The sequence below is a fragment of the Musca domestica genome, unplaced genomic scaffold (assembly GCF_030504385.1).
Source record: "Musca domestica strain aabys unplaced genomic scaffold, Musca_domestica.polishedcontigs.V.1.1 4, whole genome shotgun sequence".
Classification (NCBI taxonomy): Eukaryota; Metazoa; Arthropoda; class Insecta; order Diptera; family Muscidae; genus Musca; species Musca domestica.
Window position 1 is genome coordinate 31770059 of NW_026712328.1, and position 19509 is coordinate 31789567.

A 19509-nucleotide genomic window follows, 5' to 3' on the forward strand; every position below is an offset into this window, starting at 1 on the left:
GTTTCTTTGAGATTTTCAATATAAGTACATGTTTAGGTAATTCCAACCAATATTATATGGCGGGTAAAATTTTTTGAATGTTTATAATATTTGAATACTCGGAAATCCTGTTTGAAAATGGACAATGCCGACTGTCTTCTTCAACTACCTAAATGGAAGCGAAGTGAGTAACTGAAGGCAGGTGTGTGAATGTTAACAGATATGGTACATTCTCACACCGGCCTTCTCGTACCATCTCTTCAAAAGTTGATCATTTCGAACAATAATAGCTCTCACAAAATGTATTTATGAGCCTCAATATTTCTGCAGATTTATCGATCCACTTCTAAAGTTGTAATAAATACATCCCTTGGCAAATTGCCTGATACCTTCTAACTTGTTTCTCGCTGTGTTGATGGAATCCCGATTCGGGGTGTTCTTTGAATTTTTCCGGGCCTTCAAAAGAAAAAAAAAATACATTGAAAACATTTATTCCATCTATTCTATATATAAAATACCTCTTGGGCGCCATTTTTAGACCTCATGTGAATTGGAATCCATTCCCATCTATGTCCTACGCAGAGGGGGAGAAAACAAACAAGACACCCCTGATTGATTATAAATCTCTTGAGGATTTCCCTCATTTGGTTCACTTCCGAACTGTGGCCTTAGCTTTTTGTACATGCATTGCATGATTAAAGCCAGCACAAATTGACTTGCCATGAATTTCAACGAAAATTTCAACAACAACAACAGCAACAACAAATATTAATAGGTTGGACATTTCCGCACAAATGACAACAATAAATGCCAACAACAATAACACAAACAACGGCAATGACAACAACCACAAAGCTATTACTACCATCATCATTATAGCTGGCACGAAGGAAAAAAACAGCAACCACGACGACGACGTTGAAGAAAAGCGAATATATGTATGTTGGCGGAAAAAAGAACACAGAGGGAAAATTGAAAAAAAAAAATCTGCCAAGAGGAACTGAACCTAATGGCAACAATAATGATAATGGCACAATGGCAAAACGACAACGACGACGACGGTGACAATAACGAAGAAAACGCATATCGTGTTGGTTAGTATAAACGACAACGATGTTGCTTCTTCTGCCTCTTATACGGCTACGGATGCTGTGCGGTGATGTTGGCGATGATGATGGTATTTTTGGTTGGAGAAAAATATATATATACGTATATGAAAGTTCGGTTTGTGCAATAGCTTTAATACGACACAAATAACAGCAACAAACACCAGGCCGATGCGGCGTTGTCATTTTCGCCGTGCAGTAAAACCGTCATACAGAGTTACAGAGATCGTTACGAAAAATGAACACAAAAGCTTTGTGATTAAATGCACTGGGCCAACCAACGCAATTTCCAGCAAAACACTTGGACACACACACATACATACAGCTTTAATGCAGTGGATCCTGGACCCTCCTACAGTTAAAACTACTGGCGGGCAGCAATGATTGCCACACGTACACCGCCCAACCTCGTGATTCTCAGCAATTGTTAATGGACGCACACACACACACACTCATTTACTTGCTCATTTACTCGCATACACAAGCGAACGCTGTGGCTAACACAAAAAATTATCCAAACACCCACAAATACTAGGATCCCACCAAACACACACACACACACACACACACACTACATGCATTCATACATCTTAAGTGTTATCAGCAACAGTGAAGAATTGTTGGGTGAGATTGAGGGCGTTGATACTGCAACACACTAGCTCTTGCACACAGACGCACACACACACACTTTCACAAATAGGAAAAGGAATTAAAGGACATTTAGTTGCTCGAATGTGCAAATAATGAAGAAGATTAGTTTAGTACAAAGAAAAATAATGGAAGGGAAATTACAAAACGAACAACAACAGTAACGATTGTGAAAAGAAAAATGTAGAACATGTTTTCTCTGCACACATATACACAAAAGGGAAGAGAGAGGAAACTATTCAATGAAGTTCCAAACGAACAAACAAACAAACGACCATATTGTACGTTAGTCAATCCTATAAATCAGCTAAATCAATTGGCCTTAAAGTCAAGGATGCCTTGAGGTTTTGGATAAGGCAAAAATTAAATATATTATACTAGAAGTTTTCTCTTCGGAATTAAAATTTCACAGAGAAAAAAGAACTGGGGGATATAAAAAGGATTGTCTAAAGAAGTCTAATATTTTGAGAAAATAAGTTGGAGAGATTAATTGGTTGCTTAATGAAACTATAATTTATAATTTTTGAGTGTATTGAGGTTGCAGTTGAAATCAAGGGGGGGGGGGGGGGTGTGTTTGGGTAAACTACAACAAGTATATTAGCTTTAATACATTTTGAAACCCAAGTTTTTAAAAATGTCTTTCGTAGATAGATGACCTTGAAGAATTCTTTTTTAGGAGATCTTGGAAACGAATACAATCTTCTGTATTTGGAAGACCCCAAAAAATGTGCACATTTTATTTAGACAAAAACACTTTTAAATGTCTCCAATTAGCAAAGTCTTTGAATAAAAATTAGACTTTTTGGTGTATTCTCTTTTTAAAGAGGGCCTTCAAAATTTTTTTACAAATCGAAAAAATCTTAACGGGTTCTTTAGAAACCCTCAATTGGACTTGGCTCGAAAAAACTTGGAGACTAATTTTGCAAAAAAACAAAAAAAAAAAAAAAAAATTCAAGAGATAGATGATCACGAAAAGTTATTTTCGATTCGGAAGATCTTGAAAATATTTTATATCCGCAGAATGCTTTAAACGACCTTCTGTAACTTGAAACCTATAGAAATGTTTTCTTTTCATGGAAAACTTCATTGATAGATAGAAGGTCTTTTACACCTTTTTTAATCCTTTTAACAGAAAACCTGATAAACCTTTTACAGATTTTCTACAGATTGTATTATTACTTGTTTTCCGACTGGAGTTGGTTTTAATTGGCAGACTGTATTTTAGTCGAAACTTGATGAAAAGGTGCAGAATTAAAGAAATGTAGTTTCATTGGTGATTTATTTGTATAAAATTTAAGGAGAATATATGGGAGTCATATCTAACTCTTATCTGATTGGGAAAGGTACTTCAATGCTTAATATCTTGCACCGAATATCATTTTTAGAAATTGCATATAACTCGTATGAAGAAACATACAGGGTGAGATGAAAGAACTGCAACCAAATTCAGACTGCCGTCATTTCTAACCCACTCGTCCGACAGCTGTTAAAATTATTCCAGTGACAGAGCGTTATATTTTTTACAAGCGTACAAATCATTTTGGTGAGAATTTTCCAGAAACAAAGCTATTCATGATGAAACTCAAGCGCGATAGTGTAATTTCTTTATATTCGGAAGAAAACTGAAGCTTCAGCAAAAATGGTTCGAAAAATAAAGAAGCGACTTGATCGAAACCCGCGTCGCAGTGGCCAAAAAATGGCTTGTGAGCCGAACATATCGCAATATTCATTCGGCAAATATTAAAAAAAATAGCTCGGGGATCGGGGTATAGCCATTGAAATTCCAAAAAGCGCAAGAACTTAAACCGCAACAGAAAGAATATAGACTCAAAAGAGTTTGGTTTACTCCGATGAGAAAGAAATCGTTGTCCAGCAGTTTGTAAAGAAACAAAATGATCGTGTTTACTTGCCAAAGAGGTTAGCTGAAAATGTGCAACTAGGTTGGCCTACAGAACTCAAGCGCTGGCCATGGTGACGCTAGCTCGGTGACATGGCATCAGAATAAATGGCGAATATTACGCGAAAATATTTTGGAGGGTGTATTAAAGCCTTGGGCACGAAAACATTTTGGCTGCAGACCTTGGACATTCCAACAGGACTCTGCACTATCGCACTCAGCACGCGCCACCCAGGAATGGTGACAAAATGAGACTCATTGCCTCGTTTCCAGCGCACAATAACCACCAAAATTTCCGGATACCAATCCGTTGGACTATTGTGTCTGGAGTATTTTGGAAAGCAAGGTTGGCACTAAAGCGTGTAGAGGTTTCATTGGCCGTTTGAAGGCCATAATTCGTGCCAATGGTGGCCAATGTGAACAAATCTAAACTTATTCTTAAATTTGATGTTATTTCCGACATTTTTGCTTTCATTCCATAAAATTTAAAAAAGTAAATATTATGACGTTTGATTTTGTTGCATTTTTTATCTCACCCTGTATGTTTAATCCTATCTTTCCCATGTCTCCTAAAGATATGTCTTTCTTTGCAGACTTTAAGATCATTCATAATAACTAGACATTTTTGAGGCCTTCAATCGTAGGAATAGAATTTTAGTGTCGTTTTATTTTTTTCTTCACCAAAAACAAAATCTTTTAGAGGTCTGACATAAAATACTTTACAAGAATATTTACAGGAAAACAGCCACATCGAAGTTATCTTTAGTTACGGGGCTTTTTCGAGGTCTTCTTTAGAAAATAAGTCCGTTCAAGGTCTTCTACCGAAAGAAAAACTTTCGAGTGTTTTTAATCAGATGCTTTGCTTTATGACATCTATAGAGAAACCCCTTTCGTAGGTAATTGGAAGACCATAAGTAAAAGACATTTTCAGAATCTGGTAGAAATTGTATTTGAGGTCTTCCGGGAGAAATTGTATTTGGTCGAAGTCCTCTAAGATTAGAGATATTTCTACCCTGGAAATAAATACCTTTGAATGTTCTCCACAGAAAGAAGACTTTTCAATGTATTTTTAAAAGAAGATATTTTATATGTATTTTATAGATAAAAAAATTCTTTGGGGTGTTCTATTGAAGAGCTTCTTGTGGTTTTTAAAATGAGACAGGTAGAAATTGTATTTGAGGTCTTTCATGGTCGAGGTTCTCTACAATTAACAGATATTGCAAAGACTCCTATAGATTGAAGAAATCTCAAGATTTAACACTGTTTCGATTTATTCTCTAGCTAGCTGAGCCTGAGTTTGAGGTCTACTTAAAAAGAGAACTTTCATGGACTCCATTTAATATATGACGTTCCCATGTCTTTTTCTTTGCATCGATTCCTAACTGAATTTCGGTCTTTTGGAATTAAAATTTCAATTTCTCGTTTAAGAAACACCTTAAAGTTACCAATTTCTTTAACAAAAAAATCAATTCTACTTTCAGTCAATTTCAATGTTTAAATTCCAAGAAAATCAATTTCTCAAACACGTCAAACCGGCAAACAATCACGTGTTGGTATTTCATCGAATGTTAATAATTTTCCAAGTTAATGCTTTTTACCTTTCATTGAATTTCTCTTGAATATAATACACAATTCAGGACATGTATGGATTTCTGCATTGCAAACAGACTGTATCACAGACTTGGGGGCAAAACAAAATAAGAGATAAACTTAAAATATTCATAGACTCCTAGAAGGTCTTTATTTTGTTCCTTTGATAACGAAGATAACATAGAAATGCCACAAGCAGACATTTAAAAGAAGAGACAGCGACAACAAAAAAGACGAATACCTTCAAATACACATATTTTGTAAATACACGACGTTTTTTTAAAAACGAAAAACGAACAATTTGTAGGAAAATGAAAACATTTCGTAACAACATCAGTCATTGTCCTTAAGGACATTTGTTTTACGCTTTGTTCATCTTTTTTGTTTGACAATTTTTGTTTTGCTTTCGTTACGTCTTCAAATGTTAATCGGGAGCAGTGTTTTGTTGCTGCCCACCGCCCAACCCCACTCCCACTCATAACAAAGTAAACCTTTTTTGGTTGTTCTTGCCACATTTCCAAAAAAGACAAAGACGACAGTAAGACAGCAACAAAAAAAAAAAAAAAAACGAAATCATGAGGATGAAAGCGCAACATTCTTTGTTTGCTTTGTTAAAGAAAATAATATAGAAATCAAAGAAAAAATAAAAATAAGTATAATAATGTCAGACTGCAAGGACATAGCAATGGATGAAGAAACAAAACCGAAGAAAAAAACATTAAGGAAATTTCATTAGAAGTTGAGAAGAAAATGTATATATATTTTGTTTCTTACTTTGCATAATCAACAACATTGTAAAACATGGTCGAATATTTTTTCCCTCTGTGTATTTAAACGATAATTTAAGAAAATGCCATAGAAAAAAGTACAGCACAAAAACCCAACAATTTGCTAAACGTTTTCAATACAATTAACAATGTTGCCAACAAATGGCGGTGGTTGTGGACGGTTGGCTGAGTTATACATTTTGAAGAGGATACGCCAAATCAACAAATTAATCATTTACAAAAAGGAATTCGTAACAATGATTGAATGAGACATCGTCTTTTGTCTTTTCGTCTATCCGTCTATCTCTATTAACAATACAAAGCGTATCATTTGTTAACACACAAATTAGTTATTTATCACATTATTATTAAAAGCTTAACGAATGGCTAATACAATTGTTGTCATCAAGGTTTGTCATTTTTTTCGGGGGTCTGTAGAAAGCATTGGCTTGCTTTTGAGCCTGAAGGGAAAATAAGCAACTTGTAGAGTAAAATTGGATGACATGTAATTAAATAGATTTGAATTATATTGAAAATATGTTTAAATTAAAAATAGGAAACACAATATATGACGAAGGTAGGTACGACACGTTAACAAATTAATTTAACAAATTATATTAGTTTTTCTTTAAAATTAAATGAAACTAAAATCCTTAAAATTAAATGTTGTAATATAAACAAGTGAAAGAAAATCGGCCGATTTTTCCGACAGATGTATACCCTCATCCAATATTCGATTATTTAAAAATATTTTGACTTATGTTGTGATTATTTAAATTCTTGACTCTCTATGGAATGGGTTTTGAAAGAATGGACCAATATTATCCATTTCGTATCGGACCTAAATAAATATAATATAAATATTGCGAAGTGCCAGGTTTGGACTATATTGGTAACTTCCTTCACTTTACATGAGATATGTAACACTTTTTAGAAAATGTTAACATATGCAGAAAATATTGGTATGGCCAAAATTTTAAGAAAATCGAAAATTTATATCCAATTTATAGGCAATCATAAATTCTATATTCATCTCAGGATTCGGGTTGAGAGACATATTCTGACCCTTTGTGGGTGAGCTACCAGAAGGGGTTCGCAGATATATAGATCTTCACAACAGATCTTGTGTTAGCAAAAATGTTTGCATGTATGTAATGTAAAGAGAACCTGATACTTATTTCGACTATCTCTATTAACAATACAAAGCGTATCATTTGTTAACACACAAATTAGTTATTTACCACATTATTATTAAAAGCTTAACGAATGGCTAATAAAATTGTTGTCATCAAGGTTTGTCATTTTTTTCGGGGGGGTCTGTTTCTGCTTTTAAGCCTGCAGGGGAAATAAATAACTTGTGGAGTAGAATTGGATGACATGCAATTAAATAGATTTGAATTATATTGAAAATATGTTTAAATTAAGAAAAGGAAACACAATATATGACGAAGGTATGTGCGACACGTTAACAAATAAATTTAACAAATTATATTAGTTTTTCCTTCTCAGAAGAGGGGTTTGTTGTAATATAAACAAGTAAAAGAAAATCGGCCGATTTTGCCGACAGATGTATACCCTCAGCCAATGTTCGATAATTTAATAATATTTTGACTTTTGTTATGATTATTTAAATTCTTGACTTTCTATGGAGTGCGTTTTGATAGAATGGACCAATATTGTCCATTTCGTATCGGACCTAAATAAATATACAGGCATGTCACAGAAGTTTTACGAAATCGATTTATTTCACCTTTTCCAAATCGTTACGATTTGCTTTTGCTTCTTCAGCACTCGTACGTTTTGACTAAACCGAAAAAAAATCATTTCACATTTTTGAAATAAAAATATGGTAACTCCATGCAAAAAAAGTCGTAAACAAATTATTGACAATTAAAAAAGGAGTTTAAATTGTTTTTTTATAATATAAACACCAAAAGTAAAAATGCCAGGGGCTTCAATACTTGCTGTAATGGATGAAGAAATAAATCAGCGGTCTACTGAAAAAATTCGTCGCCGGACATTGAGGAACACATCAGATCCTTTATCTCACTCAAATGCAGAATAAGGATCCACAATTTTTAGTCCATTGTGTAAAATAATGTAAAGTTAAGAACGAGTCGTATTTGCTTTTTCCTGTTCTACAGCATATTTAAGAGTTTCAAGTTCAACTATTTTGAGTTTCATTTCGTTCCGTTCACGCATTCTCTTTTGCATTTCAATATTATGTAACTGCTCTTCCACATACTTTTTTTCCAGGATGTTACAAAGTCTGTCCAACTTTTCAGTTTGTTTTTTCATTTCCTTACTGTTATCTTCTAGAATTTTACAAATTTTTTCCAAGTTTTGTAAATGAGAATTTTCCTCAACTAAAAGCGCATTTAGATCTTGCTTTGAGGGAGTTCTTGCCCGGGGTCTTTTTACTGCAGGCGTGGGTTTTGCTTTTGTTAGGCTGCCCGACACTTGTCTTATTGGTGTAGATGGCGGAGAACACGATAAGCTTTTATTTCTAAGTCGTTTTTGAATAGGTGTTCGCGAACGGTTTTCTTCCAATGTTGGTGTTCTTGGATCAATTGCCAATGTAGAAACATTTTTAAAAGCAGCTGGAATGCATGATCTTGGTCTATCTTTTTTATTTAAAATCGAAGTGGTCTGCTTTGAAGTTGAGGGTGAAAAATTAAGCTCTTCGTTTTCAGATTCACTTAAAACTAATTGAATTGATTTTCGAGTTCTTGGAATATGTGTAGATGATGACGAATCAAAGTTTTCTTTTTCAGAACAACTGAGGTCTAATTCACTTACAAAATCCGCAAAGCTTACTGCACCACCAACTCCATCGACACTTTTATACAATCCGCAAATTCTGATTAAACTGTTCTCGTGTTCACTGAAAACATATTGATTGATATCACCACCACCAGTTCCTCGCAAGTCCTTTTTATTATTTTTCATCATGGATTAGAAAAATAATAGATTTTTTGTAAAATAAATTCCAAAAACATGTTCATTCTAAGAGAATTTGGTTAATACAATATTTTCTGTAAAATGTATGTGTCTTCTGTTTATTTTTTACGTTAAAATCACTAAACATTTCAATTTCACCCTGCTTTTTGAAAGTGATATCAAAACGCAAAATTTTTGCGATTTCCGTTTTTTAGAGAAGCTAAAACCGTTTTCGTTTTCACTCTTGAACGATTTTACATTCTGTGACATGCCTGATAATATAAATATTGCGAAGTGCCAGGTTTGGACTATATTGGTAACTTCCTTCACTTTACATGAGATATGTAACACTTTTTAGAAAATGTTAACATATGCAGAAAATATTGGTATGGCCAAAATTTTAAGAAAATCGAACATTTATATCCAATTTATGGGCAATCATAAATTCTATATTTATCTCAGGATTCGGGTTGAGAGACATATTGTGACCCTTTGTGGGTGAGGTACCAGAAGGGGTTCGCAGATATATAGATCTTCACAACAGACCTTGTGTCAGCAAAAATGTTTGCATGTGTGAAATGTAAAGAGAACCTGATGCTTATTTCGGGGTTTATAAATGTTTTGGTTATTCGAAACTTTGACTCTTTGTGAGGGAGTACCAGAAGGAATGGTCCGATCTCTACCGTCTTTATTACAGATGCTGTGTTGATAGAGATATTCAGATGTGCCAAATCTAAATGGAATCGGGGATATCGGGTGGACCGATATATTCCGTCTAACTACAATATGTTGGGTTCATAAAAATAGTAGGATGTGTGAAATTTGAAGACTATCGGAATCTAACATCATATTTTTTATAAGAGTTATAGTTATTCAAAATTTTGAACCTTTGTGGGAGAGGCATTTGATTTTTATTTTTGAAAATTTTGACGTTTTGTTTGGTAGACACCAGACCTTGAGCTAATAAAATTATTGGCATGCGTGAAATTTGAAGACAATCGGAGGTACTTGATGGAGTGGACCGATATTATCCATTTTCACACCTGTCGTAGAACTGATATAACTGAAATATTAGGATTAGATTTTTTATCGAGCCAGACAGACAGACGGACGGACGGACATCGCTAGATCGACTGCAAATGGTATGAAACTGATATGGAACAAAGAGACCTAGGGTCTAAAACCGTTGTTTCAACATTTAACCGTATCAAATGATAGCCATATGACTGAGGGTGTAAAAAGGCTTCACCACTGGCCATATTTTAGAGTCCCCCGAATCGCAGAATTCATAAATAGGCGTTTTGTGAAAAGAGAAGTGATGCAAAGTGTTTGCTTAGAGGATTCATAAATAATCAAAGCTGTAAACAGAATTAGAATTGATGAAAAGACTTCTCTCTATAGAAGACCTCTAAAGGGTATTTTATCCACCAACGACTTCCTACCATACATCACCTAAAACGACGTTTATCTATAGAAGACCATGAAAAAAACGTTTGTACATAGATGACCAATAAAAGCTCTTTTGTCTGTAGAATATCTAGAATATGTTGTCTCTATAAACTAATTAAAATTTATTAAATAATTTATATATCGAAGATTTCTGGAGCATATTACATAAACGCAAGTCCTTTAAATGGCCGTTAATCCGCGTAGGACCCCTGATGGGTATTTGTAATAGTACTAAGACTCTTATCCATAGGGAAACCGGATAAAGTCCACCCATATTATCTGGAAAGAAACTTCATTCAGACCCCCGAAAGCAGCCTTGTTAAAGAACTGCGATTGGTATTTAGTTCATGCATGTTCCACGGAAGATAATAATTTTTTTAAGAAGGCAAAACCTCCTCTACTTTTAGATGACATTTCTAAGATTTCTGATCTTTAAGAGACTTTCATTAGAGAGTAAATTTTAGTTCTACCGAAAAATCTATGATAGATATGAGGGTATGTATCTGACAACTGAAATTACTGACTGATACTAAATTGTCTCTATCCGTATGAGAGATCTTGCATTTTGCGATTAGCTTCAAATTTGGAGTCGATATAGTAACCTTTTGAAGTGTTTATGGAGACCAAAATAATTAAAGTTTATTGTCCATCGACCGATACCACTTCGAATCTAAGAATTTTTTGATGACTAGAAATTTTTGGTATTGTTCGATGATTAGTAATTTGATATTCTAAAAATAACTAAATATAACTTTATAAAATCTCCATAAAATTACATATTCACATAATTATGGTTAATTCCGCTATTTTCAATTTGAATGGGAGAATAAAAAAAATCTTGAAAATGTGGTATGTTTGCAAAATGCAACCATTCCATTCAGTTTAAAAAATGCTGATAGAATCAATTTAAAAAGCTGGATTTAATTCAGCGATTATGGCAGGATTTGTCCAGTTACGGCGTTTTCAGTTGGAAATTGTGATTAATAATGTTTAAATCGTCCAGAACCGCTTTTTTAATCGTCCAGAACTCAAATAATGTGGGCTGTATCGTCAGAAAGATATATTTGAATCGACTTAAAATTTTATGGGTTCTATGACATATATTAGGAGGTGTTACAAATGGAAAGATAAATTTAATATACCCTTCTTTCCAATTTCAAAATTGGTAAAAGGCCTAAATGCATCCGGGCAACCAATGGGGAAAGTAGGCGGTATACATTGCGAACGAACCTTTGGCAGGCAAAAATTTGTTCATTCACCGCCCTTGAAGAAAGCGCAAGAAATTTACCGTAAACAATAAAATTGCAACTAAAGAGCAACTGAATCAATTTTCAGAAACTTGTGAAGCGTAAATATTTCTTGGTTTATTTATTTTATATTTTTGAGATTTTAAGAAATAAATATTGCCAATTGTGAATAATACACTAAAAAGTACTGCCAAAATAAATACATATAGTTACAGTACTTTTTACTCTATCTGAAACTGTAACACAGTAAGAGTTTAAATTCGGATTGAATAGAACTTTCGAATGGAGTTACATGGTAGCCCCCTGGTGTACTAAACTATGAACTACGTTGTCACAACTCCGCACAGAATAGAAGCCTATTGTTCTTGGAGATGCTCGGGAATAAAATGAATATAAAAATCTAGTTTTGCCGATGTGGGGCTAGACTTTAGGACTGTACCGAAGCCCTTAATTATGGTTAGTTATTATTTAGCGGGTGAAAAGAGCAATACCTTTTTGTAAAAAATATAACAATTTCTTTTCATATGGAAATATTTTGAATATTTAAAGTCACTTTCCATGGAAATAAAAAAATAATAAGGGACAATTCTGACCTTTACATTGATGATTAATTCATTAACGTTTATTGCCTGTTATCGGAGATACAGAGAAATAAATAGAGGAATCTCATCATTCAGGTAATTCTTTAAGTTTCCTTTAGCACAACAGAGTTCGTAAATATAGGAAAAATGCCATGAAATTTGAAATGGTCTCGTTGTTCCAGGCAAAAAACAAACACCCTTTCGAACTAATATGTGACATTATTTCAAAAATGAAATGAACCAAAAATAGGCATATGCATCGAATACGTGGAATGCCCTTCTAGATAACTTTTTTTTGGAAAATATTAATTTCAGATCTATGAGGAATATTCGAGTGTAGAAACGTAATAATGCGACGAGAGCGTTAAACTGGAAGTCCCTAACAAACAAAGACTTAAGAACGAATTAAATAGTAGATATATGTACCTCATTACTTTGAGGTATTCTTTCAATCTAGTTAAATTATTTTGCCCGAATATTGCCTTTGCATAATTATTTTTGCAAACTATTTGTAAAGTTTTAAATGATTGAACTTTTGAACCTGCAATAAATTCTATTAGTCAGAACTATAGAATAACCTCTAAATTTTCCTATAGTTTAAAATATTTCAAATGTTTACAATTTGTTTTAATATTATTTGCTATTGCTATTTAAAGATTCTCAATGAATTAATGATCAATTATAACAAATGTCTTTTAGTGGCGTATAAGCAACATCGAAAATGAATCACACATGAAGCATACGCTCCCGAGCACTATCAGCCAATGATCCCTTCAAAGAATTACCATTGCACTGACATTCGAATACAATTATACAGAGCGTATCTCTCACTTTCCCTCTCTCATTTTGACTTACCTTGTTTGGGCGATGCACTCAATGTCTGCTGTGGTGATTGTTGTTGCGAATGTATTTGATATTGTTGCTGTTGGGCAGCAGCAGCGGCCACTGCAACAGCCTGCTGTTGAGCAATACATGCGGCTGCCGCGGCAGCAGCTGCGGCCTGTTGTTGCTGCTGTTGATGTTGTTGGGCAGCCTGTTGCTGTTGTTGCACGGCCTGTTGTTGAGCTACAGCAGCGGCGGCTTGTTGTTGCTGCTGTTGTTGACTATTGGCCGACATCTGTTGTTGTTGCTGCTGCTGTTGCTGCTTGGTATTGCTAGCCTGCTGATGTGATTGCTGTTGTTGCTGCTGCTGTTGTTGGGCAGTAATATGCGTCTGATGTATGGCCAGTAATTTAGTCTCGTACGGTTTAGCGTGTGGAGCACCAACTGATAGTGGTTGACTGCTAAGCGTCATTTGTGCTGTGGCTGGCATCATCAGTGTGGGCATTGCCAACATTTTTGCTTTGCGTTTGAGCTCGTTTACTTGGTGGTTAGCAAAGGGTTTAGTTTCTTTGTTGTTTTCTTTTCGATGCTCGATGATTTGCTTGCACTCTCTCTCTCTCTCTCTCACTCTATCACTCTCTTCGTCACTAAGTTGTCGTGTTTGATTCGTTTATGGGTGGTGATGATGATTATTCACACTATTACGAAGTTAGACCAGGTGTATTTATGTGTGGCCTCTCTCTGTTTGTATCACTGCCTCTATGGTTTTATTGGTATGTATGTACGCGTATGTGTGTGTGTGTGTCTATCTCAATAGATTCACTTGAATGGCGGATGTATAAGCTTTGTTTAGCAGAGATGAATGAAATCCGGCTGCTGCTGCTACTGCTGTTGATGATGACGGTGACGGTGATGACGAGGATGCTATGCTACAATGCCTGGTTTCTGTTTCTGTTGCTTTTGCTGTTGTTGCCTTTTAGTTTGTAATGCTTTTGATGTTTTGCGGTCAGGTTACAGTACTGAATACAACAACGCTTTGTTCTCTTTGTCGTGCACAAGTTCGTGTGTATGTGTTGTCTAAGTTTTTTTTTTTTTGTTTGGGCTTTTTTGCATACAATCAAAGTGAGTACTTTAATGTTCACGTATGTTAATGTGTTCCAGGTATGTCATATACTAGATATTTCCACACGGATTAAATGTATATCCTCTTGCCGGTTAAAGCTGCCAGTATAATGGCTATGCTGGCTGGCTGGCTGAATTGTTGTTGCTACTTGTGTGTTGGTGGCTAAGGCCGTATGATGACTAGTATGCCGCCGCTATGTTATGCTTTTGGTTAATGTGAAATGGTTCGGTTCGGTTTGGTCTGGTCTGGTCTAGTCTAGGCGATCAACATGTATGTTTTATTGTTGATGACTGTGGAATATCAGGCGAGCGGGTGGTTGTGTGTGCCGAAGTTACACGTGTCCCTTTCGCTTGTGACTACTACTGGCCGTACACGCTGGATGTTGTGGTTTTACAAAGTGGTAAGTGCTCGCGTCGATGGCAATAAAATTATTTGTGTATACCCAACCCGAAATGTTACGGCTGGACAGGATGGACGTATGTATGCGAATACACGATATTATCGTTGTGCTGTGTTTCAAAATAAATTTTAAGTTTTGTTGTAGTAGTTGTTGTTGTTTTTGGAAAAATTAAAGTTTAAATAAACTTTTGCCCCGAATTATTTTGGTTTGTTTTTGGATAATTTGCACTTTTACTTGGGCAGTTAATTAAAATGTGTTTGTTGTTCTTGTCGAGAGAGTTCAGGGTTTATCAACATACCAATATGTGTAAATGTGTTTGTAATAGTTTTTTTTGCAATGCGGTTTTTGGTGTTTTGTATTTATTTAAATATTTGGTAAAAATGTGTTTTTCCTATGTTGAGTTGGTTTACGGTCTCAATTTGCTTTGAATACCAGCTACTTCACTTTGGCTGATTATTTGCTGTATTTTTGGTTAATTATTTTGGCTACAATTTGTTGTTTGTTGATTTGGAATTTTCACTTATCGGTTAGAATTTTTGAAAAATTTGGAAATTTAACTGGAACCGCACTTAAGTTTTTCTTTTTTTGGGATTTTAATTTTTTGTTAGAGTTTAATTAACGAAGTGTTTTTTTGTTTTAACAAATTTGATTAGCTTGACATTCACTTATCACAGACCAATGAATTAAGATGAAAAAACGATTTTTGGTTTTTGATTTTTAAATTTTATCAAAAAATGTAGAATGGGTTTGTGGTAGTTTTTTAATTATTTTTGCTAATAAAATACTCTGAAATAAGATAGATTGGGATGGATTTGTAGAAAAATGTGGAAAGTAAAATAGGGAATAATATTGAAAATTTTTCTAAGTTGAGAAAAACAAAAAAACTTCTGTTAGAAGCTAATTTATTTCTTAAAATATATATATATATATATATATATATATATATATATATATATATATATGTATATATAAATATATATATATATATATATATATATATATATATATATATATATATATATATATATATATATATTTTTTTTTTTTTTTTTTTTTTTTTTTTTTTTTTTTGGTTGTTTTTTGGTTTTGCTCTAATTAAGTAAAACACTATTAGGAATTTTGAAAAAAAAACTTATTTTAAATTCCAATTTAAATTATTTGTTTGGAATGAGTTCTTTCTATATATGAGCTGTACTACCTATCTAGATTATCATAATTTTTGAATTTAATTCATCCTAATTATCGAGTCTTAGCAAAAAACGCATGTGATTATAAATAAGTGTATCTGTAGCAAAAATCATGACACCAAAGAGATTGAATACATGCCACAAAAATGTTATTATCAGTATTTTTATTCATAGCTTTTGAACACTTTACAGTTACATAAATCGCTCACAGCTAGAATTACAACTATGCCTTCTTTCTTGAGGAGACTGCTTGCAAATGCAAAGCTAAAGTAGATCAGTTTATGAAAAAAAACTTTATAAAAAATATTGTTTTTCAATCACCAAATACTAATAAGTTGATAATAATCTTTGGACTCAGATGCTATATTTAAGTCAAAACAAAATTTTTGTGGACTACAACTTCTAAATGCCAAAATACTAAAGTCTATTGGAATATTACGCAAATGATAATTGAGAGTGTTCTCTTTCTGCCTATATATTTATACTTGAAAGTTCACTTTGATCCAATTAGTTAACAATTCTTTATGTTTAATGAAGTTGTTCCGTAACACTTTTTCTCCTGTATCTGTGTGTTGATTCACTGTATATGAATCACACATTTTTAATATTTTTGTTTTACTTTTAATTTTAAAACTTTCAATTAATTACAAAAATACTCAGAAATAAAATTAATTAAGCGAAGATAACAAAACAGGAATGTTGATTTTTGACCCTAAATTTTTCTTGAACTAGTAAATCATATCAAAAATTATATATTGGCTACAAAATATATTGTCTACTATATATTGGCTACAAAAACATGTCATTTGACTAAAAATTTTACAATAATCAAGAATATGTAGAATTTTTAAAGTCTAAAAAAATTATTTGGTTGTTAAAAAAACATCTGAATCACGAAGCTTTGAGTATAAGATTATTAAAATATTTAACAATAATACGTAAAATATCCCAGGAAGTTGGCAGATTTGAATATACATTTTATGGAGGATGTCATGTTTTTTGCAAACTTGTTTTAACTTTTTCTTTTATATTGTGTATCACATGGAAAACAAGTACTATTTTTTTTTTTTTTTTGGGATTTGGCATTATGAATTATTTGTTTTTGAATCAAAGCTAATACTTTGAATTTTGAAATGAACTTTAAATTTAATTAAACTACTTCAATATTAATTGGAAAACATTTGGGATATTTACCTCAAAAATTATGTCTGGTATTAGAAAACTGGGATAGGAAACCAAAACTTAAGCAAAAATTAAGGATCCTAAAAGTCACCCAGATCTGCAAAAGGACCAGTAAGAAAGTCCTAAAGTTGGGTGGGGCCGTCTTTATGATATCCCACACCACTGTGCTAATTTAATAGAGCTCCACATAACAGTTAAAAGTTTTTATGGGAGAATTCGATCATACACGCTATGATTATAATTATAATTTAAAGTTTAAAGGACTAAATATGTCGAAGCATTTGTATCTTTTAAATTCGGACTTGTATTGTCCATTTGGTGCACAAATAATTTGAAATCAGATGAAGATTTATATGGGAACTATATTCAAATCTGAACCGATCTCGATAAAATTGGGCAAAGATATTTCTGAGCTGTATTTGATATATTTTCCTGAATATCGTTGATATTACGGCTGTGGGTAACAAAAACAACAAATCGAATGAACAATATATATGGGAGCTGTAGCTATATCTGAACCGAATTTGGCATACTAGGCTTAAGACTCAGTTCGGTCGTAAGTGCCAAATTCCAACCCATTTGGGCAAAATATTAGACGTTTGGTGCACAATAAAATGTAAATCGGACGAAGTTATATAGGGGAGCTATATCCAAATCTGAACCGATCTGTATGAAATTTAGCAAAGGTATTTCTGAGGTGCATTTGATATATTTCCTCAATTATTGTTGTTACAGAGTGCATATTACGGCTGCGGAGGGCAAAAATAACAAATCGGATGAACAATATATATGTTGGAGCTACCGATATATCTGAACCGATTCCGATCAAATTTGTCATACTTATTTTCAGGCCTGATTTGGTTGTATGTGCAAAATTCCACACTATTCGGGCTGATATTAATAATAATAATAATAGTCCAATAACAAGTAAACAAGCCGTAAGTTGGGCGAGGTCGAACTTTGAATACCCTCCGCCACTTAGGACGAATTTGGCAATTTTCAAAAAAATAAAATCCGTTAAAAATGCTGTTAAAATCTGAAAAATACCGAATGTAGCTGTTATATTAGGGTCTAAACGATGACATGGAACTGCATAGGCAACTTTTGTCATAAGCCATTACAATATTCAAATTCGAAACTTAAAAATAATTGGTGAATAATGTAGCTAAAGTCATCAATATAGGGAGGTACTATTATATGCGGGCTATACCAAAATGTGGACCTGCATGAACAATTTTTGTCATAGGCTGTGGTATTTATTACGAACTTCAAATACCAAATTTGAAGCTATTCCTGTGAATAATGTCGCTAAAATCAACAAAGTACCGAATATCGTGAGGTACCGTTATATGGGGACTATACCAAAATGTGGACCTACGTGAACCTACATGGTCCGTTTTCAATACCAAAAGTCCTACGTACATAATATACATTTGAGTAAAATTTTATCAATCAACTTCATTTCGTTCTAGAGTGGTTTCCACGGACGGACGGACATCGCTAAATCGACATAGAATTTTATGGTGATCAAGAATATATATTCTTTGTGGGGTCTAAAATGTATATTTCGAGGTGTTACAAACTGATTGATAAATCTAATATACCCTCTATACTATGGTGGAGGGTATGAAAATAGTAGATTCTTGCAGGTGCAAGAACGGAGTGTTATTGAAACCAAAACTTATTTTTTCTCGAATTGGATGCGAAAAATTTGTAGGAAATCTTGTATTTAAGACATTTACATTACCAGAATGCTTAACGCGCCTTAAACACTAATAAAATTTTATGAGAAAATACAAATGGTTTTGATAATTTTTACTAATTTATCCAGTATGACTAGTTAATGTAGCTTTAAGGAGTAAAATAAAGCAATTTAAAAAACTTGCTGGAGGCCTTGGCGTTCAACATTGCATCTTATTTGAAAAACTGTATATATTCAAAGCAATTGAATTCGAGAAGATATAAATAATTTAGGACGTTCAGTTTTAGAGTAAAATATTCTGCAAACTAATAGTTCTCTCGTAGGCTTGACTCAAATAAAAAATAACAATTTTATCAATGGAGTTTTTAAAAAATCTTTATTAAACTATGAATTGTAATTTTTAACAAAATTTTGTGTTAAATTGATTTTTATTTTATATTTATGGAAACATTTTTAATGGCCTAAAGTTCTTCTCATTCAAGATTTAGTAATTGGGGTAAATTGAATCTTAATAACCCATAATTAGCTACGTATTTATGAAAACTGTAGTAAATTGCTTGAGATTTTCGTTATCTTATGACATTACGTTTTTTATGTGTAAAATGCATTGCCATATATATACGCCTCAAAAAAAAATATATATAACAATAAACTTTTAAAATATTTCATTAAATATTTAAAGTGCAATTTTCAACTTAATTTTACGCAAAATTTAAAGCCATAATGTTGAACTTTATTCTAATTTAAATGTTTGTGAAAATACAACAAATAAATTTTTCTAAATTGACTTAAGTGCATTTTGTTCCCCATTATAATCCATCAAAATTACTCTCCAATGAATTTTTAATTTTTATGGTTATTTCTTTTCTCACATGAGCAAGTTTTTCAT

The 19509-nt window shown here is 33.1% G+C and overlaps 1 protein-coding gene across 5 annotated transcripts in view; it reads right to left on the minus strand.

Annotated features, from left to right (window-relative positions):
* The window catches only part of LOC131804161 (cytotoxic granule associated RNA binding protein TIA1-like), a 266927-nt gene that overhangs the window by 213406 nt on the left and 34012 nt on the right, over positions 1–19509 (minus strand). Inside the window, exon 1 of one of the 5 annotated variants that reach the window (XM_059126624.1) lies at positions 13060–15310. The exons of the other annotated variants lie outside the window; for them this stretch is intronic. Coding sequence (XP_058982607.1) covers positions 13060–13540 — 481 coding nt within the window. The 5' untranslated portion in view covers positions 13541–15310. Of the gene's footprint in view, positions 1–13059; positions 15311–19509 lie in introns of those variants that run through there. 5 annotated transcript variants of the gene reach the window in all.